The sequence below is a fragment of the Oryctolagus cuniculus genome, chromosome X (assembly GCF_051225735.1).
Source record: "Oryctolagus cuniculus isolate XC-2025 breed Fujian yellow rabbit chromosome X, ASM5122573v1, whole genome shotgun sequence".
Classification (NCBI taxonomy): domain Eukaryota; kingdom Metazoa; phylum Chordata; class Mammalia; order Lagomorpha; family Leporidae; genus Oryctolagus; species Oryctolagus cuniculus.
In genome coordinates, this window is record NC_142888.1 from 17,289,788 (window position 1) to 17,314,489 (window position 24,702).

A 24,702-nucleotide genomic window follows, 5' to 3' on the forward strand; every position below is an offset into this window, starting at 1 on the left:
ACGTAAGTCATGAAAAACACACAAGCTTAATACTTAGGAAACAATTCTGAAAGGGACGAGTTCCACGTGGTAAATTATTATCATTAATCTCAGCGAAGAAAACAGTCTATTTAGAAGTTCTGACAAGGTTGAGAAATCCTCTGTTCTTATGGAGTGGAAACAAATGTGAAACTTTTTTCTATGTAATCAAATAATTACTGCAGACTTGTGTGTCTCCTTCATACAAAAGGAAATAAAAATGACATTTTGCATTCACTGCATGAAGGTGAGGAGGGAGTGGAGACATTTTTTCCCACTTTTCTTTGACATTTAACCAAAAATACAAACAAAACACAAGTACTTGTAAAGGCCAAAGTAATCGAAAAAATTATGTGACCTATAGAGGTTATAAAATATTAATATTCTGGTGCCAGCGCTGTGGTATGGCTGGTAGAGCTTCTGTTTGCAGTGCCAGCATCCCATATGGGCGCCAGTTTGAGTCCGGTGGCTCCACTTTGGATCCAGCAGTGGAGGATGGCCCAAGTGCTTGGGCCCCTGCCCCTGCCTGGGCGTCCTGGAAGAAGCTCCTGGCTTCGGATTGGCCCAGCTCTGGCCCTTGTGGCCCTGTAGGACATGACCCAGTGGATGGAAGACCTCTTTCTCTGTCTCTCCCTCTCTCTTGAACTCTGCCTCTCAAATAAATAAAATATTTAAAAAAAAAAATTCTAAGAACTGTTGATATAGGCTATGCAGGAGAGTATTGTTCCTTCTTTCAGTACTTTTTTTTTTTTAAAGATTCATTTATTTGAAAGTCAGAGAGGGAGGGAGGAGGAGTGTGTGTGTGTGTGTGTGTGTGTGAGAGAGAGAGAGAGAGATCTTATATCTGCTGATTCACTCCCCAAATGGCTGCAACAGCTGGAGCTGAGCGATCCGGAGGCAGGAGCCTCTTCCAGGTCTCCCACGTGGGTGCAGGGGCCCAAGCACTTGGACCATTCTCCACTGCTTTCCCAGGCCACAACAGAGAGCTGGATCAGAAGTGGAGCAGCCAGGACGCCCATATGGGATGTCCACATTGCAGGCGGTGCTTTAACCTGCTATGCCACAATGCTGTCCTCCATAAGGTTGTTTTGAGAATTTGCTTATGTGAGGAGAAAATGATGATTTGGAAGCTAATGAGCTCAGGAATGGACGGTCTTTGCTGAGAATGAGTATGCCCTTATAGATTTGGTGGGTCTTTGTCTCTACCGTTTATTGATGTGTTAAGGAAATAGACCTCTGGGGTGGGCCTCCGACCTAGCAGTTAAGACACCTGTATCCCATAGTCAAGTGTCTGGGTTTCATTCTAAACTCTGGCTCCTGACTCTAGCTTCCTACTAATGTAGACCCTAGGAGCTTGCAGTGAGCGCTCCAGTAGCTGGGTTTGTGCTATCCATATGGGAGACTTAGAGTGAATTCCTGGCTCCTGGCTTTGGCCCTGCCTAGCTCTGACTGTTGATGGGCATTTGAGGAGTGACCCAGTGGCTTGTATTTTCTTTGTGTCTCTCAAATAAGCAAACAAGCTAATAAGAGTTAAAATAAATAGATCTAAAATGGCATTTGCAGTAAGGGAGGAGTTTCTTGGGTATAAACAAAATTAATTTGAACTTTGCACATCCTTTGAAATGAACAATCTTCCAGCAGTGAAAATAACTTCTTTTCAAGCTCTATATATTCAGCACATTATCACTTACATCTAGAACAAAACCTTGCTTCAGCAAGTCAACCATAATGAACTTGCTTCAGGACAACCTCAGGTTCACGAGTGACATGGAAATGACTGGGGACTCGGTGATGACATGAATTAAACACGCATGCGATTTCCGTTGGTCTGTGGCACTTGGATTCCCATTTATGATTACAATTCTGCATTACTGTACATTTTCAGCCTTGGACTTTAAAGCATAAGCTAAAAGAATCATTGCTAATGCTAACCATTACGACAACATCATATCCTATGTGGACATGAGGCTGCATATCATGATTAGAACAGAGGGTTAGGATCCTAGGGTAGATAAAACGCCTGTGATTCTTTGAGTCTCATGGTAACATCCCATGGTAAAGAAACCTATTTGAAATACTGAGTACAGGAAGTAAGTGCTGAAGAGTTAAGGTCCCAAAGTAGAAAAGGAAGAGATGCCATCAATCAATCAATCAATCTCTCTTCCCATCTCTCTTCACACATACGTTTTTGCTGTTAGAAAAAAAATGAAATCCAGTATTTTTAGTTTTTTTCCTTGCAGTTTTAAACTCCTGTTTTCTCGTAAAGATGGAAAGCATGAAATACCACCAGGAGGAATCGGATCCTGACACTGCAGGGCTGATTGCATCTCTGTGCCATTACTGATGCAAATTTCTGCTGAATTGGGAAACAAGCATTTTTAATGGCAGTAGGTTCAGTTTAGTCACAGTATGCATTACAGAATAAATCAAAACCAACAGAGATACTCATGAGCATCGGTGTTAATATTTCTGACAGCTTAATTATATCATAGTGGAGCTCTAGGAACTCAATTGCACTGTGTTAAGATTCAGGTACAGTTCAATGAAATGTCTGGCATTCCTGTCCCTGAATTATTTCAAAGATCAAATTATAAAATATAAAGCTAATGATATTCCCCAGGTTCAGCTTTATACATAAACTGTCATCTCTGAGACTCAAATATGAGTGTCCAAGTGTAAATGAAAAATTGGCTTATGTATTTTCATGGAGAAATGTTAATACCAGTGGTCACTGTATCCATTCAGACATTTTTAAGCACCTATTATATCCCAAGTAGTACATACACAAATAAAGGGTAATCTTGGTTTCTATTGTTCTCAATAATCTCAAGATTTCTAGAGATGGTTTTAACACACCTATTTTTTTTTTTTGAAGATTTATTTAATTATTTGAAAGAGCTAGAGAAAGATAGGGAGAGACAGAGAGAGAGCTCTTCTATCCACTGGTTCACTCTCCAGATGGCCGCAGTGGCCAAGACTGAGCCAGGAGCCAGGAGTTTCATCTGGATTTCACATAGTGGTAGCATATGGGCCCATCTGCTGCTGCTCTTCCCAGGCCATTCGCAGGGGGCTGGATCAGAAGTGGAGCAGCCAGGACTCTAACTGGTGTCAGGTGGCAGCTTTCTTGCTATGCCACAACACTGGCCCCTTAACATGTTTTTCTTTTTTAAATAAAGTATTTAGAGGCTGGCGCTGTGGTGTAGTGGGCTAAGCCTCAGCCTGTGATGCCAGAATCCAATATGGGCACCGGTTTGAGTTCCAGCTGCTCCTCTTCTAATCCAGCTCTCTGCTGTAGGCTGGGAAAACAGTAGGTAGCCCAAGTGCTTGGGCCCCTGCACACACATGGGAGACCTGGAAGAAACTCCTGGCTTTGGATCGGCCCAACTCTGGCCATTGAAGCCATGTGGGGAATGAACCAGTGGATGGGAGACCTCTCTCTTTACTTCTCTCTGTAATTCTATCTCTCAAATAAATAAATAAAATCTTTCAAAAAAGGGGGAGGGGGGTCACTGAAGTTCAAAACTATATATATTTATTTTCATCTACTTAAAAGGCAGAGTGGCAGAGAGCAAGTGAGACCTATCTTTTATCCACTGGTTCACTCCCCCAATGCCCACAATAGCTGGGGCTGGGCCAAGGCCAGGTCAAAGCCAGGAGCCTCAAACTCCACCTGGGATTCCCAAGTGAATCAACTCACTGAAAAAAAAGTTCATTGTCTATTAATTTCAATTAGATTATACTGGAGAAGTTAAAACAGCTAAATGAAAATTTTAGTTAAAGGAACACCATTGTGTTATTTGATACTGGGCCAGAATCTATGGTTAAAAAAAACCATGGAAATTTAACCAACTTAAGCCACAGAAATTTAAAACCAATAAAATTTATTTATTCAAATATTGACCAAAAGCTAGCTATATGCCAGGCACTGTTCTGGGTGCTGGGGTAATAGCAATAAAAGAACAAAACACCCTGTCTCCATGCAATTCAAATTCTTATGTAGGCACACAGGCTTTACAAATAAACATGTAAGTCGCATAGGTGTGTCAGTTAACGATAAACATTCCATGGAGAAGGTTAGTTAGCAAGGTTAGCAAGGGGCAAGGAGGAAGAATCTTCAGAAGGGGGCATCCAGAAGTCTTCATTGAGCAAAGTCTTCAAGGACTGGAGGGTGTGAGCCGTGCAGGTATGTGAGGGAAGAGTGCTTTAGACAGAGGGAACAGCAAATGCAAAGACCCTGAATGAGCAATGTGACCTGGTCTGCTCAAAATATAGCAAGACACAGGAGTGACTGAGGTTTGGGAGGAGTGTACTTCCTTGGCCCAGTAATTTGGACTTGGTCATGTGAGCTACTTAGGACAATGGGATGTCAGAATATATGACATGAACAGAGTCCTATAATGTTCTCAAGTGTTGATTGTGCCCACCTGTGCTTCTGTGGCTACGAGGCACATGGCCCAGGTAGCCTGCTGGCCCAAGGAAGGTGAGAGAAATATGGAACAGAACTCAATTCAGCTCACAACCTGGATTCAAGTTGACCTGAACTCCAGCAAAAGTCCAGCCAACTCATAGATGCATGAACGAGAAATACACAACTTAAAGATTATGTAGTTGTTACATAGCAGGTTGATTGACATACTGTTTTTAAGACATCAAACCAGCAAGAGACCAAAATTTACTGGTTGTCTAATCATACACTGTGTCACGACAATATAATAGGAAACCTCAAAATGTACCTGACTAAAAATACCAGTGACCACAAGCATCCCTACCAAAACACCTCCTCTCTCACTTACTCGATAAGAAAATACTTACTGGGGCCCACGTGTTCACAGAAAGGACTTGGCCAGCCCTTCCTGCTACACCACTAGATTTACTTTGTGTTCAAATAGCTTGTTGTTAGTGGTTGAGAGATGATAAACTTAGCTAATGGCAATATTTTTCTTAGGAAGGTAATTTTTATTAACTGCTGAGTAGATCTACATTTTGTGTGTGGTTAAGGTGCCATTGTCAGGAGGAAAATGAAGGCTTCATTGTCCACAGAAGTATTGTGTGAACAGATCACAAACTAACATAGTGTGATAATTACTATGAAAGCCTGTGATTTTTTTTTTTATTTGAAAGGCACAGGGATCTGCCATCTGCTAGCTCACTCCCCAGATGCCCGCAATAGCCAGCGTTTGGCCAGGTACCAGGAACTCAGTCTGGGTCTCCCATGTTGGGGTAGGGACCCAGCCACTTGAGCTATCACTATTATGTCACAGGGTGCACATTAGAGAAGCTTGAATGGGGAGCAGAGCCAGGACCCAAACTCAGCACTCCTATAGAGGATTCAGGAATCCCAAGGTATCTTAACTGCTACGTCAAATGTCTTCCCTCGAAAGCATATTAAAATATAAGAACTACTTTTTAAATCCAGAATTTGGGAATCAAAAGGACATTTATATCTGGAAGTAGTAGGAGCTGAAGGGGGGAAAACAGCAGGTGCAGGGGCTGAGAAGCTGCGACTGATGTATTTAAGAGTGAATCTAAGCAGTGGAGGAAATGGTGGAAATGACGCTATGGAAAGACCACAGGGAAATTGCTGAGAGAGAGGTACAAAAGCAGATCATGCACAGAATCTGATTAGGTTCCCATGGAAAACAGTGGAATCTGAATTCTATCCAAAAGGCTTTTAGGAGCCAGTGCAGTGTTGTGAGAATGTGATAAAGTTCATTTTAGTCTGCAAAATACTGCCTTTAACAGCAACAGATGCAAGTGACTGGTCGGATTGCACTGCTGTACTGGAATTGAGAGAAGGAAATTAAAAAGATGGGAACTGGTGGGTCATATGGTAGGTCTATTTTTAGACTGCTAAGGAATCTTCATACTGTCTTTCATAATGGTTGTACCAACTTAACTTCCCATCAACTATGTATCAGGTTACCTTTTCTCTACATCCTCACCAGCATTTGTTGATTTTTAATTTTTGGATGATAACCATTCTAATGGGTGAAATGATAACTCACTGCAGGTTTTATGTGCACTTCCCTGATGGCTAGTGATCCTGAGCATTTTTTCATGTATCTACTAGCCATCCGTATTTCTGATTTTGAAAAATGTTTATTCATATCCTTTGTCCATTTCTTAACCAGATTGTTTTGTTGTTAAATTGCTTGAACTCCTGATCTATTTTTGGTATTAGACCTTTACAGATGCATAGTTTGCAAATATTTTTCCCATTCTGTCAGTTATCTCTGTTAATTGTTTCCTTTGCTGTGCAGAAGCTTCTTAGGTTAACATAATCCCATCTGTCTACTTTTGCTTTTACTCTCTGTGCTTTTGGAGTCTTGTCCATAGGGTCATCGTTTAAAGCCACTGTCTTGTTGTTTCTTCTGTTTTTCCTTTAGTAGCAGTATATTTTCCAATCTTACATTTAGATCCTTGGTCCATTGTGAGTTGATGCATTGTATAGGATGTAAGATGGGGGTCTTGTTTCAAACTTCTGTGTGTAGAAATCCAATTTTCCCAGCGCCATTTATAGAAAAGACTGCTGTTTGTACAGGGAGTGTTTCTAGCACAGTTGTCAATGATAAGTAGATTGTACATGCATGGATTTATTTCTGGGGTTTCTATCTGTTCTATTGGTCCACATGTCTATTTGTATGCCAGCACTATGCTGTTTTGGTTGTAATAGCTCTGTAATCTGTCTTTTTAAAAGCAGGAGCCACTAACTTCATCCTGGTCTCCACCATGGGTGGGATGGGCCCAAGTACATGTGCCTTGATGGGCACATTTAGCAGAAAGCTGGATCAGAAGCAGCGTAGCTGGGACTTGGACTGGCACTCTAATAGGGATGGTGTTGCAAGCAGCAGCTCAACCTGCTGTGTCACAACGCTGGCCCCTGTAATGTGTCTTGAAATCTATCTGATATTGTGATGCCTCTGACTTTATAAATTATTTATTTGTTTAACTGAAAGACTACGGAGGCCGGGAGGGGAAGAGAATGAGAATGAGAGTATCTTCCATCCATAGGATCACTCCCGAAATGGCCACAACGGCTAGCGCTGGGCCAGGCTGAAGCCAGGAGCCTCATGCAGATCTCTCACTTGGGTAGCAGGGGCCCAAGCATTTGGGTCATCCTCCACTGCCCTCCCAGGCACGTTCCAGGGAGCTGGATCGGAAGTAGAGCAGCTGGGAATCAAACCAGCGCCCATATGGGATGCTGGCACTACTGATGGTGCCTTAACCTGCGCCACAGCATCAGCCCCTCTTAGTTTTTATCATTATTATTATTATTTTAAAAAAATTTTAAAAAGATTTTATTTATGAGAGGTAGAGTTACAGACAGTGAGAGGGAGAGACAGAGAGAAAGGTCTTCCATCCGTTGGTTCATGCCCCAAATGGCTGCAATGGCAGGAACTGTGCTGATCTGAAGCCAGGAGCTTCTTCCTGGTCTCCCATGCAGGTGCAGGGGCCCAAGGACTTGGGCTGTCTTCTACTGCTTTCCCAGGCCATAGCAAAGAGCTGGATTAGAAAATGAGCAGGCAAGACTAGAACCGGCACCCATATGGGAGGCCGGCGCCACAGGCGCAGGATTAACCTACTGTGCCACAGCACCGGCCCCTATTATTATTATTATTATTATTATTTTCTTTCTTTATTTGAAAGACAGAGTTACAAAGAGGCAGAGACAGATCATCCAACCACTGGTTCAGTCCCCAAATGTCTGCAATAGCCACAGCTGAGTTGATCAGAAGCCAGGAGCTTCTTCCAGGTCTCCCACATGGGTGGAGGGGCCCAGGGACTTGGACCATCTTCAGCTTTCTCAGGCCATAGCAGAGAGACAGATCAGAAGTGGAGCAGCCGGGAATTTTACCCACTTTGCCACAGTGCCAGCCCTTCTGACTTTGTTTCTATTGTTCAAGATTGCTTTTGCTATTTCTAAGCTCTGTGAAGAATGTCATTGATATTTTGATGGGGACTGTGTTGACTTTGTAAATTGCTTTGAAAAGCATGAACATTTTGAGAATACTCTTCCAATCCATGAACATGGGGGATTTTTACATTTTTTTCTGCCCTTTTCTTGGGTTAGTGTTTTGTAATCATCATGATTACATGATCGTGATTATATGATATCACATCCTTGGTCATATATATCCCAAGGTATTTAACTTTTTTTTTTTTTGACAGGCAGAGTGGACAGTGAGAGAGAGACAGAGAGAAAGGTCTTCCTTTGCCGTTGGTTCACCCCCCAGTGGCCGCCGCGGCTGGTGTGCTGCGGCTGGCGCACCACGCTGATCCGAAGGCAGGAGCCAGGTGCTTCTCCTGGTCTCCCATGGGGTGCAGGGCCCAAGCACTTGGGCCATCCTCCACTGCACTCCCTGGCCACAGCAGAGAGCTGGCCTGGAAGAGGGGCAACTGGGACAGAATCCGGTGCCCCGACCGGGACTAGAACCCGGTATGCCGCCGCTGCAAGGTGGAGGATTAGCCTAGTGAGCCACGGCGCTGGCCAAGGTATTTAAGTTTTAAAAAGCTATTATGAACGAGACCGTTCTTATACATTCTTTCTCAGCAAGACAATTATTGATGTGTTAAAATGTTAATAATGTTTTTGTGCTTGTTTTCTATCATACAATTTTGCTAAATACTCTAATTGCTTCTGAATGGAGTCTTTTGGGTCCTTATATTTAGAATCACATCATCTGCAAGCAGAGATGATTTGATTTGATCCTTTCCAATTTGTATATCCTTTATTCCTTTCTCTTGAAAAATGAGTGGCTAAAACTTCTGTAACTATATTGAAAAAGAGTGGCAAGGGTGGACATCCTTGTCTGGGTGGAACCTTCTTAGTGGACATGCCTCCAGTTTCTCCTCATTCAATATGGTGCTGGCCATGGCCTTGTCATATATAGTATATTGTGGTGAGGTATATTCCTTTTAACCCTAATTTGCCTAAGGTTTTTCATAATGAAGTGATTTTGTATTTTATCAAATGCTTTCTCTGTATCAACTGAGATAATCTTATGATTTTTATCCTTGATTATGTTGTGACACACACATTTACTGACTTGTATAGAAGAGACATCCTGCATTCTTGGAATAAACTACACTTGGTCAGGGTGGAAGATCTCTTTGGTGCATTGTTGGATTCAATTTGCTAATATTGAGGATCTTTGCACATATGTTCATCAGGGACGTTGGTCTAGTTTTCTTCTTTTGTTGTATCCCTATCTGGTTGTGGAATTCAGGTAATGCTTCATAGTAGGAATCTAGAAGGGTTTTCGCCCTTTCAGTTGTTCAGAATAGTTTGAGAAGAGTTAGTGTTAGTTGTTTCTTAAAAGTCTTACTGGTCTATTCAGGCTATGTCTTCATGATTCAAGTTTGGAGAGATACATGTTTCTAGAAATCAATCCATTTCTTCTAGGTTTTCCAATTTATGGACATATAGCTGTTTGTAATAGTTCCTAACGATTCCTTGTATTTCTGTGGTATCAGTTGTAATATCTCTTTTTCATTTCTGATTTTTATTTATTCGAGTCTTCTCTTTACTTTCGTGGTAGGTCTGGCTAATGATTTATAAATTTTTGTATATTTTTAAAAAACTAACCCTTTCATTAATCTTAGGTATTTTAAAATTTTTTTCTCTAATTTTTATGTCTTTCCTTCTAATTTTGGGTTTGGTTCTTTATTTTTTTAGGAAGTTAATACCGTCTCATTTTTCTGATGTAAGAATTTATTGCTATAAACTTTCCTCTTGTTGCATCCCATACATTTTCATATATTATGTTTCCATTTTTATTATTTTCAAGGGATTTTTCAATTTCTCTTGATTTCTTCAATGATCCATTGTTCATTCAGGGTCATATATTTTTGAAGTTTCTTTTGTTGTTAATTTCCAGCTTTATTCCACTATGGTTAGAAAAAATATATGCTATGACTTAAGTGGTTTTTTTTGGTTTGTTGAGACTTGCTTTATGGTTTAGTAGATTGTCTGTCCTAGAGAATATTATGTGCAGATGACAAGAATGTGTATTCTGCCAACTGTGCAATGGAACATTCTAAAAAAGTCTATTATGTCCATTTGGCTTATAATATAGGTTAACTGTTGTCTATTGATTTTTTTTGTCTCACTGACCTGTCCATTGATGAAAGTTTCGTACTGAAGCTCCTCAGTATTACTTTATTGGGGGCTATGTATCTCTTTGGATCTACTGTTTTATAAAACCAGGTACTCTGGCATTTGGTGAATATACATTTACAATAGTCAGATCTTCTTAAATTGATCCTTAGGTCATTATATTGTGACCTTGCCTTAGAGTTTGGTTTAAGTATAGCTACGTCTACTCATTTTTTATTTCCATTTGCATGGAATATCTTTATTGGTGAAGTTTCTTGTAGGAAGCAACTGAAGACAATCCTGACATGATTTCAGACTTTTCTGAAGGAATGATATGCCATCTGACTTCTCTCTCAATTCAAGTGCTGATAATGGGTCTACTTGCTTAAAAAATTATTTGAGCCAGAAGCCATAGTGCTGATACAGAACAGACACAATAATCTTTACTCCTGTGATTCTGTCTGGCTTTTCTTTAAATAAAAAAAAAAAAGGATCTGTGTGCAGGAAAATGATTATGCGCAAACAGGCACACAATTATTCTTCTCTGAATTGCTAACTTGATGTGTTATTACTTCACTACTTGTATCTCCCCTGCTTTTCTTCCATTTTTTCAGAAGAAAAAAATACCATGATTATCTAGCACCTGATAATTAGCTTTAACTTTTTTACACTATAAATTCGGGCAGATGCTTACATTTTTATATACAGATGCTGTGCATAAGTTTAATACGCTATGGAGTACATTGGTGATAATGAGGAGGATGAGCTGGTTCGTTTTTAAGGGGGTGAGATCTAATGAAATTAGTAGCTAAATGTGTTTATGTGTGAATTGTTCCATATCTATACAAGAATGTATTGTGCTTGAATTCTAAAACATTAATTCAATAAATGCCTTACTGAGTGTTTGGATACAGGGTACTCAAATAGGAAAGAAAAGGAACAAGACTTAGGTCCTGTCCTTAGAGTTTAAGTTCTATAGACATTCTAGGGTGAAGCAATAAATACTAATAACTGTTTATAATCTAGAATAAATTACAAGATGTAATGCATGATTGAATTCCAAAGGACGACTCACTGGTGAAAAGAAAGGATGGGATGTTTTAGGTTAAGAGAACATTGTGCTCAAGGCTAAGAAAGCCCAGGAGAAGGAGCCTGGCTTTTAGGAGCTGGAAAATGCTCAAGGAGAGGAATAATCTGATACACTCTAAATGGTAGGCGAGTAATTGGAAATATCTGAAGACAGACCAAGGATAGATCTAGTAAGAGTATTCATATTATTTGTTCTGGTGGTACATGAGGGCTATATTTTGGCAGAAGCACCTGAGTGGTAGAGTTTTCTTCTTTTTATAAAAGGCACAACAAACTGACTTTTGTGATTGGAATAGTAGAGGCAGGACAGGGCTAAGATAAAGGGAAAAAGTGTGGAAAATGACTATGTAGAGACTGGGAACTTGGAAGAGATGTTCTGAAGGCTGAGCCGGAAATCCTGATTTATGATGATCAACATAGCAGAAGCCAAGGAATGGAAGGAGTGCCCAGGGGCCCAGGGAGAGGGATTGTGAGGAAAGCCTGGGTATGATACAGTGAGGAAACCAGCATGTCACCTCTGTGGTGATGCTGTGTAAAATATGGAATGCAAATCCAAATTGAGAAACATTCTCCAAACATCCGCCCTAACCCCTTCTACAACGTCAGTGTTCTATGTTAAAGGAGACTGCTGAGAGCATCTTTCATTTTCAAAGTGTTTTAGGTGTGAAGTGTCACGGGTTAGCAAAATAAACTATACACAAACATAAGCACGAATGTGTAAATACATTAACATTATGAATACGTTCAATATAAATAAGCGTAATACATTTAACAACACACAAATTATAATTTTTACGTAAGTTTCAAATTATTCTAAATAAGAAGCTAGGGAACCATTACTTTATAAGCCTTAACTATAAGCCTTTTTTAAAAATAGGGTAAGGCATCATTTAATATTTTTAAGTAAAGAAAAATAAAATTCTCAACAAGTAATCTGGTGGAAGAGCAGGAGCCATTAGACATGAGTGGTTAGGGACTCATGGCTTGTATGTAGGGCTCAGGAAGACAAATGTTACATTTTATTGGAAGAGACAAATAGAAAGTAAGAGTCACTAGCACACTGTCCCAACACCATGTGTGTAGACCACATATGGCATGCAGAGAACTAACAGCACAGCTGTCCCTCAGTACCCTAGGGGATTTGCTTCCGGGACCTACCAAAATCTTGGGATTCCCAGGCCCCTATACCAAGTGGCATTATATTTGCATATAACCTACGCACAACCTCCTGTCTACCTTAAATCATCTCTAGATTACTTACAATACAATGTGAATAGTTGCTATACTGTGCTATTCAGGGAATAATGAACAAACAACACCAGCACACACAGGACCTGCAAATGCAGAGCCGACTGCAGCTCGACTCTTTAGACAGATCCCCTGGTATGATTGCTCCCATAATTCACTTAAAAGAAAATCACTGGGGTTTGTGTATTTTTAAAAAATGCAGCTGTCTATCCAGAAAATAATTCAAATCTCAAAGCACAGAGACACACAGTGCATTGCTTTAAACACTTTGTGTGCATCCTTTAAGAAAATAGCTGTTTCTTCCTTCTTGAAGGAAGCTGGTGTATGCAGTTCAAAAAGGACAAAGGCACCTTGGACTGGAATCCTGTCTTTGGGAGAACACACTTAACAACAGTCTATCCATTTTATATTGGCAAGTGATCCTTTAGCTTAACTCGGCCCCCCAGAACACAGCACTTAGTCTACCCTTGCCTTCAGTCCAGCCACCATTTTCTTGGTTCCACAAATCAGCAGGATCATAGGCTGATGTGTACTTTAATTTGGGTGCTTAAAGAGGGCATGCTGCCTCTTCCCCAGAGTTGACAGCCTAAATTATTAATGCGCCTGAGCACCCAGGGCTCTGAGTCTCCCTGCTAAAATATGCAACTTAGCTTCACAGGCTTTACTTGGAAAAAGGAGAGATCCTGCAGTAGGATGACAACAGAGGTACTGAAACCTCGTTGTTTTGGAAATTTATAGGCTTTTCAAAGGCAGCCGATATTTTGTCGTGCGCTGCACTATCACTGACGGTCCCAGTAGTCCATGAGCCATATTCAGATCTCATGTGGGAAGAGAGAAGCCGACACATCGATTGCCCCAAGTCACTGAGGTGCAATCAAATCAGGAAAACAACCTCCAGCATTTCTTCTTTCTTCTCAGAAGAACCGAAAGCTAGCTCGCCTCCAAGTTCTGACTTCCTCCGGGGGGGGGGGGGGGGGCTATTCCCTCTTCCAGGTTGTTGAACTTCATCAGACTGACTGCAACCGTCTTCTCTCCCTCTCTGGCCTCACAAATGCTCAGAGCCCTCATCCAGCTTCCTCAACCTCGTGTCCATCCACAGTCCTGATCACTGCGAGGGCATTGCCACTCTGGCCGTCGCGACCCTGTGACCTGCATCCTCTCTGTCCAGTTTTCAGCTCTTCACTGGCAAGCGACATCTGTGATAAAGTTTGCTGACCCGCCAGCATAATACTCATACCTTGGACCTTTCCTTTCTGTGTTACCAACCTGACTCTATTCTCATAATCCAGTCCCGGGCAGAGAACATTGCTGAAGAATGACACCTGACCACACTGACCATTTGTCCAACAAACTGATCTACCTGTGATCTGCATTTGTACTTGGTAATGTTTCCAAAATGTCTGCACTATCCTTAACCTTCACGCATTTTCAGGATTCTCTGGTTTTTAATTTCATTGAAAAGGCAGAGGTTCTGTAACTTCCCTTGTCTAGGATGAAAATGCTTTCTCATTTACAGTGGACCGATGGGCTGACATTGATAATCACTTCCACTGAGTTCTCTTTAACTTTGGACCTTTTGATCGTATCTCCCTTGATCCTGTTCCTATTCCCCAGTCTTCCAGCAGCCCATCATCACTCACAGGGAGGTCTTCCCCAAGACACTGTATTCAAGCACCCTTGGTATTTATTTCTCATCTCATATGCTTCAAAAATCAATGCTATGGAGCTCACTCTCAAATCTCCCCAGGCTGCCCTCCACAGATCTATATGTTAACTTTTTTTTTCTGGACATCACTCGGAGCACTGTCTGGTTCCTCAAGCACGTTATGGTCACAATCAAACGTTTCACTATATTCTTCCAACCAGGGCTTCTCGCCCCATTTGATTGCCTCAACACTTTGCAGTCAGTGTCCAGGACCGGCCAGAGCTCCATCTGCATGATTTAGCCTCACAGTCCTCTTCTCCAAAGTCTCTCAAGCACTGGTCCTCAGAACTCAATTATCTGGGGTTTTACAATTGCCTCCTCACTCCCCTCTCCATCTGTAAAAATTCCACCTGGGGTCAGATAAATCTGCTAGAATACCTCTTTTTAGAAATTTCTGTTTAGATATTTCTCATCTGGTCTGATTTGCTGATACAAAACTGAGCCTAACACTGGTTCCCTGCAGCCATGTTTCCCTCTACTTCCTGCTTGGGCCCTGTGTTTCTACTAACCTGGACTACACCAGCTGTTTTCCACCCTCCTCGTCATCTCTGCACTTCATTTACGTTATTCCCTCCTCAAACATCAGTTGGCTGTGAAGCCATCCCTGGTCTCCAAATTGAATGGAACTTTTATAACCACTCTTGCCATCTTGTGAATATCTAAAAGGCCAGCTCTTTGAAGGCTAGGACTATGTTACTCATCACTGAAGCATGCACGTTAGTGTCTCATCCAGAACTGGTATTAGAGAATTCAGCTGATGACTGGAATCCCTGAGCACACGTTTCACCATTGCCAGAACTTGGGAGGGAAGAGAATCCGAGTAGTAGAAAACACTTACCCATGGATTCTGAAGTTTGACTGCCAACCACTCGGAGCAGCATAGGCTGGCTGCTGTCTGACCTCTGAAGAGAGGTAGAAGGAGAGGACACTGTTGTGCCATTCACCTTGGCCTCTGCCTGGGGCTACGGCATCCAAGAAGAAAAGAGTCATGTCTCATAATAAACATTCAGGTATATAAAAATAAAAACATTATAGGTACTCTGGCCCTTCCTTCTTAGAAACTGCATGACAACTGTGGAATCTCGGATGTCTCGCTGGGGGTGTGTTCCACTTATCTGTGTGTCTGCCTTGTGCCCCCTTATAAATGTGAGGAAAAAAACATCAGAGCTACAGTGGAATGAAATATATGAGGGTGCTTCAAAGAACTCATGGAAAATGAAGTTAAAAGCGAAGTTTCTTTCGGGACAAAAAATTTTTTGAGATCTAAGCATATAAGGGTCTTCAAAAAGTTCATGAAAAACCTAAGCACAGATTTCAAATTTTGTGCCAAAATAAGTTTGTCTTTTATTTTTCCATGAGCTTTTTGAAGTACTCTCATATTATAAGTCATTAGAGTGAAAAACGGAAAGGTTCAGAAGGTGATGTGAGAATGGTGAGACACGAGATCTCAGAAACGTAATGGAGAATTCCTGTTTTTGTGAAGTGCTAAAGTAACCAGAAAAAAAATTCCCGTACAGGTAAGGGCATGTCTAAGTAGGGCCTGTTATAATGCAGAATCTTGCTGGGTTTTTCAATGGAGGCTCAAAAAATGATGCGTTAGGGGGAAAAAGAAACACATATATACTAATTACAAAGAAAACAGCTCAATTTTAAGCAGTAAAATGTTCACGTATAGACAACTAGTGGAAATCTTGATGCATTTTTTTCTAAATGCATTCCACAGTGATCAAATGAACGGAAACTGTGGTAGGGGTTACTCTTGAATACCCATAAAAGGATGCACTAGCTTCCCTCCTCATCGTGTAGCCCTCGACACCTGGGACCAGTAGAGACACATGGCAAACACTTAGGAATCAATGCTTGTTGCACTTAAACAGAGGATTCAGTGTTGTCCTAGTTCAGAAGGAAAAATAAATATTCGTATCCACCCCGTATTAGAGATGTGGGCCTCACTTGCTCCAGCAGCTGCCTTAGCCTATGTAACTGTGACTCCAGCTGTTTATTGTGATCTTCCAGGATTTGCATCCTGGCTTCCAGGCGGCCTTTGTGTTGACGCAGTAGTTTAGCCTCAGCAATGAGCTCAGCATCCCGGGGACTCTGGGGAGAGGTGGGCATCATTTCAGGAGGGGACGGCAGTGGGGACAGGCCTTTATGTTCATGCTGCTGCTTCAGACGATCATACTCTGCTTGCAGATTCCTGTTGGCATTAAGAGGGTAAAAAAAAAGGGGGGGGGAAGAAATGTGACTATCATCACTGCGTTTCATATAACACGGCAGACAGGTGCATCTGACCACCACCAAACAATAGCGAGCCAAAGAGAAGCACTAATGGATGGGTTTTATGATGACAATCTTACCAATGCTAAAAGAGCAAAATAAAACTTGAAGCTCTGGTGTGTGAAGAAAGATGATTTTCAGTTTCTCATCTTACGCTAAAAGCCTGATGAGTGCTATGTTTCAGAAAAGTAAGCAGCAAACGATCTAATCATTTTGTAAATATTTCTTTACAATAGCATGAGGCTAAAAGTTGTATACTTCTATCGGCACTTTGCTTAAAAATTATCATATATTTTCAACAGAAATGTATAATAAACTAGGAATATACACATGGACCCCCGCACTTTACCAAAGTTATCGTTTGTCATATTTTCTTAAAACTTTTTTGAAGAATTCAAATATGACAGCTAAAGCTGAAGCTCCCCCAGAGACCCTCTTCAATACTGTACCATTCCCTCCTCACCATCGCTCCCAAGGAGATCAAGCCACACCGAATTCCATGTCCGTCAGTACCATGAATGTGTCCACCAATAGTAGGTTGAACTTAATTAGCTGTTTTACCCTCCTACAAAAATGGCCATTTTATCTAATACAACCTAACAGCATGATTTGGCACGTTCTTAAATTTCACATTTAAGAACGTTATGTTTAAGAATGTACATACCGTTCTAAGAGTTGCCCTTGGCCTTCCACACTGTTTGGAGATGTGTCCATGTTGATACATTAATAGTTTGCTATTTCAACTGCTGTCAAGCATTACTCTGTTGCTTCATTATGCCAATGACATTCTCCTGTCCGTGGACATTTAGCTTGTTGCCAACATTTCACTATTACAAATAGTGATACAGTGAACTTCCTGATACCTGTCTCCCAGGTTACCTGTGTAAAAGATCCTTAACAGAGGTCTCATCTGTCTTAATGCGGTCTTGTTGAATCCTAGAAGCATCCTCCACATTCCTTCATGTCACCAAATTGCTCTAAGTGGTTTTTATTCATTTATACTCTCACTGGTAGTGGATGAGGTTTTCCATGTGGCTACACCTTCATTAAATACTTGGTGTTATCAGACGTTTCAGTTTTGGCCAGTCTGATGTTGTGGACTTTAATTTGCACGTCTCTCACTACTGGTGATGTTTTCATGTTTTCTTTATGCATTTTCCTGCTGGGTTGTTTCCTTATTAAATATATTTAATGTAAATATATATATAAAATTATTCCTACATCCAAGGATTAGTGTTGGATACAGTCTACATTATTATCTTTTGTGACTTATGGGCTTGGCAAACACTCTCTCGTCTTTGTCTTAATGCACCTTATCTCTATTCTTGGTTCATGCCATCCTACAGTATACAAGATTCACATTGCAACACCTTTCTCCAAGAAAATTCTCCTTTATACCTGCATCTTAAAGTTTAAAATTGTGCTTTTCGCATTTAGGGCATTACTCAGGATCTACTTTTGTGCTTGGTGTGCACACAGGATCTACTTTTACTTCCCTTGCCCCGCCATACATAATCTCTTAAGCCAAGTCCATTCACAGCACGGTTCATCCTTTCTCTGTACTATGAATACATAGGTGTGCCTCTGCGTTCTCGAAATCTGTTCTGCTGGTCTGCTTGGATATCCCTGTGCAGATTAGGTTATACGCTGCAGCTTTAAATCCATTGGTGTCTAGCAGGCTCTCTAGCCCCACTGGCTCTTCCTCAAAATTTTCTTGGCTATTCTGACCCCCTTTGATCCTTTTGGTGATTTTAGTATGAAGTCCTCATATTAAATGAAAATTGTTGATGTTAGATTCCGCGCTGATCAGGAGCCAGGTGCTTCTCCTGGTCTCCCATGGGGTGCAGGGGCAAGCACTTGGGCCATCCTCCACTGCACTCCAGGGCCACGAACCTGGGGTGCTGGTGCCACATTAGCCTAGTGAGCCATGGCGCAGGCCTGTGTTTATTTTAATTCAACAGATAGTCACTTAAGAATGTGGTTGTTATATTTTGAAATGTTTTTCACTTTATAATTTAACTGCATTTTAATTGGTGAATATCTGATCCTTTAAAAGTTAGCAATCCATCTTTTTGTGACTAGTTCATAGTTCACAAAAGCATTCCTTAAGTACTAGAAAATGAATTTCCCCATTTGAAAGGTGGAGTCTCCAAGTTATCTATATTAATTTTTTAATTCCTTTGTAGCTCTAGTTTTTTGTTAGAGTTTACGGAAATGTAATTATGGGTTTGTTCATTTCTCCTTTTCATTCTGTCATAATTCACTTTATACATTGTTGGCCCTATGCAGTATACCTTTCTAGTTCCTTATGATGTTTTTGCTGTGCATTTTATTTCTAGAGTGATTCCACTTTATTTTGGTTGTATTTCTTTGGACATCGATAAAATATATAAGGTCCCAAATGCTTTAGGATTTGCAGAGACTACAATTCCAATTGAGGACACTTCTGCTATTTGATACTCAGTGATGACTAGAACTCTTGACATCTTTCTTCCAGTGATGATAAATACCTAAATAAGATGACAGATTTCTTTTGCTCACAGGTGAAATTCCTATCCACCGAGGTATATGGGAGATCGCGATCTATGAGAAGACACTGAGTGGCAAGTGGTGAGCAGATCCAGTCTTGAGAAAGTAATGTCTCAGGACTGGGTTTCCTGTTAAGAAAATACTTTTTTACTGTTCCATACCCGACATTCCACAGGGGAGGGCATGTCGAAATCCTCGGCTTCACAATGCTGGATGTCCACATTGAAGCCGAAATCAAGTCCCTTCTGCACTTATTTTGTTGCTGCTGTTACAGCACCATGTTACCGCGTTCTACGAGTTGACTTAAGTTCATACAGGAAATCAATGTATAATCTTTTTCATCCCCAGGAATAGACTCTCCTATCAGCACCGATTGAAATCCTATTGCTATCAATCTTTAAGGGGTAGTCATTTGTGCAGTTCAGTGGTAAGAAGCGATTTATCAACGTTAAGTTTACCTGTAGCCAGATTCTGCACACTGGTCCTCTGGGTGTGAACCAACATATGTAACTGTTCACAATAATTAAATTAATTTCTGACTAACTGGCATTCAGCTAAATGTTTCTGCAAACTTGAAGCAGCATCCAACGTTCACAAGGTCTCATTCTATAGGAATTACTTTCTGGGGCGCTTTTTTTTTTTTTTTGTCCCCTGCCTGTAGTTATTCACTAAAAAGCCCCTACCTTCATTGAAATGTTCAAGCTGCCAACACTTCTTTTATGCAGAATCCTATTCAAATGTCTTCTTCCTACCCGATTAGGCCATCCAGGAGGTTCCTTTTGAAAACACTGTTTTCAGACATGGCCATCGGGATAGTACGAGTGATTCCTGCCCATCTACTTTTCACAAAGGCACTGACGGAAGACTATATTTTCTAGAGAGATCTTCCTAGGTATCTTGAGCCTGTGGGCCTGGTCCTCCACAAGGCTCTCCTTTTATGAGTTATTTATAAGAGTCTATGTTCAGGAAACATGGTTTGGGATATACAACACTTTACATGTCTGTGTTTGTGCTTTCCAGTGAAAAATAGAAAAGGCTTGTTTTAATCAGGCAGGGCTGAGCTGGCGCCGGCACACCGGGTTCTGAGTACCAGTTGGGGCACCGGATTCTGTCCTGGTTGCCCCTCTTCCAGGCCAGCTCTCTGCTGTGGCCAGGGAGTGCAGTGGAGGATGGCCCAAGTGCTTGGGCCCTGAACCCCATGGGAGACCAGGAGAAGCACCTGGCTCCTGACATCAGATCAGCACGGTGCGCCGGCCATTGGTGAACCAACGGCAAAGGAAGACCTTTCTCTCTGTGTCTCTCTCTCACTGTCCACTCTGCCTGTCCAAAAAAAAATCAGGCAGGGCTTTGCAGAGCTGAGCTGTCAAGAATACCAATTGTTCCATGCAGCCCTTTCTTTCCTTCCCAGATGTTTACATTTTCTCTTGAAACACCATTTCCTTCAATTCTACAAGACTTTGGCTTCCAATAGTCCTTCTCTTAAACTCTAAAATCTACCTTGTGGTCAACTTTCTGTCTCTCTCAAATGCTTATTTATCTTTTTCTTTTTCCTCTCACTACGCATGACACTAAAATTCTCAGCACCATCTTCTAATGACATTGCGTTTCTTGACTGGGTCCGGGCTAGAATTTCTCCCATCGATTTAGTATGCTTTCATCAGCAAAGATGTCTTACAGATATACCAGCTCTTCATCGATTTCTTGTTTTTTACTTTCTCATTTCAGTGACTAGTATCCCCTTATTTATGATTTTGAGCACCCTAAATGTACATAATTTTACTTTGATGTAGACATAAATCTTTTGGTGATTATTTGGGGGATGCTACTGTATGTCTTTTGCATTCTGTGTGTGTGTGGCCCTTCATATTATTCCTCTGCTTCGACATTGATCTCTGTCAAGTGTTTTGTGTCTGCTCCCGTCCACCCCTAGATCTTGTATTGGTGGTTGGCACCTGCTACATTGAGTGATAATGGAGAGATCATTAATGTCATGGCCAGGTGCTGGTTTCCAGTCTGGGATTAGTTCCTTCAAGACTGCAACGCTTTACCTCTTCTCCAAAATCGACACATGGGGTCCATGGAGGCTATAGTTCCCTGTAGCAGTCAAAGCAATTCTTTGTCATGTTCAGCTTTAAGTTTTATGGGTGGTACTTTCCTCTGGGACCCTGATATCAAACAGTAATTCTGCTACAGCCGAACCCAAAAGCCCCAAGCCATAGCCCACTTACTGGTCACCATGTCCTGCTGTGCTTTTAAACAGCTTTGTCATTTCCAGTCCACAGTGATACTCATCTTGTTGTAAAGCAAGCCCAGCTATGTCTTCTTCATTTGTCCTTCCATGTACTATCTCTTACTGATAAATGGTAGGAGCAGAGGAAGAGGTCTTAAAGAGCTAATAGTCACTTAATCAGACGCTACTGGAACACACTGACCTTGTAGATGTGTAGTCAAAGGTTCCCTTCATATTAATTCCAATCTTAATTCACTAAGCCATAGTCAGTGAATCAAATATGAGCCTTTCCTTTTTCCCAAACAAACATAGAGAATATGTAAGCGCTCCTAGTGGCCTTCCCGAAGCAGGGTAAGTTGTACCAAAATGTCTCAAAATATGATAGAAGGGTACCTCAAAAGAGTTTGTGGAACATGGACTATTTTGGTCCAAAAAATTCTGAAATCCATGCCTAGTCCATGAACTTTTTGAAGACCCCTGTACAAAGTTTTCTTTGAAGGTATTTATAAATGTTTACAAGGATTATCAAAAAGTGATGACTTTGACTAAATGTTTTCTAGTAAATGCAGTCATGGTCACAAAGCTGTGCTAAAGACTGGAAAACAGAGTCATTTAAGGCTTGTAAATTAAGTCGTTTCCTTATGTTCAGAAGTCTATAGCAATACCTTTTAAAGTGTATTATGATGCTCAATTTTTTTGACACAATAGTTATAAGGCACATATGGAAGATCATTCTCATAAGTGATCAATATTCAAGTTTAACCACAGGTACACGGTTTACTCATTTTAGCAGTTAGCTTTAAGAAAACCAAATACATATTGACAGCAATCCATTTCCCCCCTATTGGTGCTCTAATTGTTAGAATGCAGTCATTTCAATATAGATGAGTGTATGTCAGCAACCAGAGGACTCCACAGAGAATCTATTTACGTTCTTGATTATCTTGTAAATTATATTTCTCTGGTTGCTCCCTGAAGAACACTAATTCAGATTCACCACACACGGCTTCTGTCACTACAATTTCTTCCTGTAGCCAGTCATCCTAAAAAAGTCTCCCATGCATTATTAATTTCTTATTCTCCATAGAGTGGAAAAAAATCCCTTCATTCTACAACTATGCAGATGTATCTGATTAATTTTATGTCATAAAGTATATAAATGTGGTTGGCCAGATACAAACTTACATCCAGAAAAATTTCCTAACCAAGTAATGGGCGTAGGAGATGAATGAAATTGACAAAGCTTGTTGCCTTACCTCTACCTGCTGAGAACATTAAAGCACCTGGCCTCTTTAGCCATGATTTATGAGTGCCCTTCCAGCAATCAGAACTAGCATGTATGATGAAGACCACTGCAGCGATCTTTGTGTAATTTGTAATAACTTACAGAAGTCAAGTGATTTCAATGTAGGTCAGCTATTATTTAAATAGAGCTTCCCTACTATGTGAAATCAAATAGTTATATGATATTATAATAAGAAAGGCTACTTTCCAGTGATCAATGTCTTCACAGTTTTATACATTAACTATACACCGAAGCATAAGCACACACAGGGTCCAGTTCATGAAACAGAACAACTACAAAGGCCTGTATCTAAAAGGAACCTGGCCTCACCTTCATAGGGCATTAAATCCTAACTACCAGTCTAGGTTCTGGCCAAGGTCGTAAATTTAAAAAAAAAAATTCAAGACTGGTAATTGCACACAGCCTTTTCGATCACAATGCAAATATTTAAAACTATACTGTAAAATTTTAACAAACATACTCCTAAACTAGTCAGAACAAGACACTACTGAACCTTGGTATTACCTCTGTTAATTAAGGGGAAGCTCAGAGTGGAAGTCAGCGTGCATATCTTAGGTCTGCCTTAAACACCACCACAAAAATGGCAGGATCCTCCCCAACCCCCCACTCAAACTTCAAAACTCTCAATTCCACCCTCTTTCCTATTGAAATTTGCTCAGTGTAAAGTTTTATATAAGACATTTAAAACTCACTGAGATGCCATAATAATGTGCCATTTCGTCCAGTGATATTTGCATTTTAAAAGAGATGTTGAAACAAGTAAAGGAAAAAAAAAAAAGCTTTGTCCCATAAAGAGAAAGGTTGGCAAACGTAATTTTTGTGATACATCACCTTTCCGGTACTTTTATCACCCATGGCCGAGGAGGGAATTAGAACAGGGATTAACAAATGGTCTTGGAGTCAGAGAGACCTCGATTTATGACTTGCCTCGGCTCCTCGCTGAGGTTAGGCAACTAACCTAGGCACGCGGCTGCCCGTACAGTCCAGATTCTGTATGTAACATTTTCTTTGAGCCATGTCCAGCTCATACTACATAACTATCGCTTACTATTGTTGTTGTACTTATTACTTCGTTCTCTCTCTAGTCTGTATTTTTTAGCGTTGGAACCTCAGGTGTGCTGAAAACTCGCAATTAGACCAAAGCAGTTAAATTACCTGAAATGAAAGCCATCTACTAAGACTTACTAAGCTTGGCAGACAGTGTACATAAATAGTGCTTGGAGTTTGCCCTACACATATTGAAATTCTAGCCCCTGGCCATACTGTTGCTACCCCCAAACTTTAGAACAATCGTGTATCGCCCAAGACCTGTGCTTTACCAAAGTGTGTTACGGCTCAGCATCTGGGTACAATGCAGTCAGTGCCATGGATTGGACCAAGTGTGCTAGGCACATGCCACAACTGTCAAATTGTGTCCATAGTGTTCTGCTGGAAGAAAATGTGTGAACCAAGTCCACAGGGTTACTGTATCTCACTGTGCTCTCTTTTCTGGATGCGCCCTTGATACAGAGATCAATAGCCTGCTCAAATCCCAAGAGGCAGAACCTGACAGTATTAATTAGCTTTCGTGACTGAGCTGCTAGTCACAAACTCCTGATCAGCAACTATTGTCTCTAAATAAATGCATTAATCAAAAGTCCAACGCAAGAACAGAAGAATTCATATCAGGACATACAGCAGACAAACAAAACCCAAGACAAAAAGAGTAGTGGCTGGGCTTCATTCAAAAGGCAAAGTGGGATTGGAGAGGCTTTAGAGGTAGAAAGTCTAGTCCCCAGGAATAGCACTGGAGGGAAAAGTACGCCTCCGTTTTCAGACAAATATAGCCGAGTGTCAAACTTTCATTGTCTGTAGTCAGCAAAAAGTCCTAAGTGTCTCCAGGTGAATCATAATTGTAAATTTCATGTGTCCAGATTTGATTCTCTCATGTGTAGTTAGACGCAGCCTTAAGTTCTCCCAATAAATTCAGCTTGATGGCCTATTTTTCACTTCCTGGCATGCACTGTGGTACACTCTTACCATAGCTGATCCTATGGTCTCCTCTATTACAACAACAGACGCACTTGGATGCTCACAGCAGCTTTTCCAATAATAGCCAACAAGCGGAAACAACCTAAATGCCCATCAACTGATGAATTAGCATAATATTTAGCATGAGGAAAAAAATGAAGTACTAATACATGCTACTACATACAAGTTCCTTT

The 24,702-nt window shown here is 40.9% G+C and overlaps 2 protein-coding genes across 24 annotated transcripts in view; one reads left to right on the plus strand and one right to left on the minus strand.

The window, feature by feature from the left end:
• The window catches only part of LOC149119566 (uncharacterized), a 47,301-nt gene that overhangs the window by 22,082 nt on the left and 517 nt on the right, over window positions 1–24,702 (plus strand). For 3 of the 8 annotated variants that reach the window (XR_016228032.1, XR_016228038.1, XM_089324369.1), the window contains exons 3-4: window positions 18,977–19,043; window positions 19,311–19,451. Coding sequence is in view for 3 of the 8 variants with exons in the window: in XM_089324369.1 (XP_089180495.1) it covers window positions 18,977–19,033 (57 nt within the window). In the remaining 5 variants the exon portion in view is untranslated. Of the gene's footprint in view, window positions 1–13,510; window positions 13,814–18,976; window positions 19,044–19,310; window positions 19,615–24,702 lie in introns of those variants that run through there. The other 5 variants (XR_016228041.1, XR_016228039.1, XM_089324366.1 and 2 more) reach the window with 4 other exon arrangements.
• Window positions 1–24,702, minus strand: part of DMD (dystrophin) — a 2,249,390-nt gene that overhangs the window by 15,999 nt on the left and 2,208,689 nt on the right. For all 16 annotated transcript variants that reach the window (XM_070067426.2, XM_051827673.3, XM_070067427.2 and 13 more), the window contains 2 exons: window positions 16,110–16,353; window positions 14,995–15,118 (listed from right to left, as the gene is read on the minus strand). In XM_070067426.2, coding sequence (XP_069923527.2) covers window positions 14,995–15,118; window positions 16,110–16,353 — 368 coding nt within the window. The remainder of the gene's footprint in view (window positions 1–14,994; window positions 15,119–16,109; window positions 16,354–24,702) is intronic.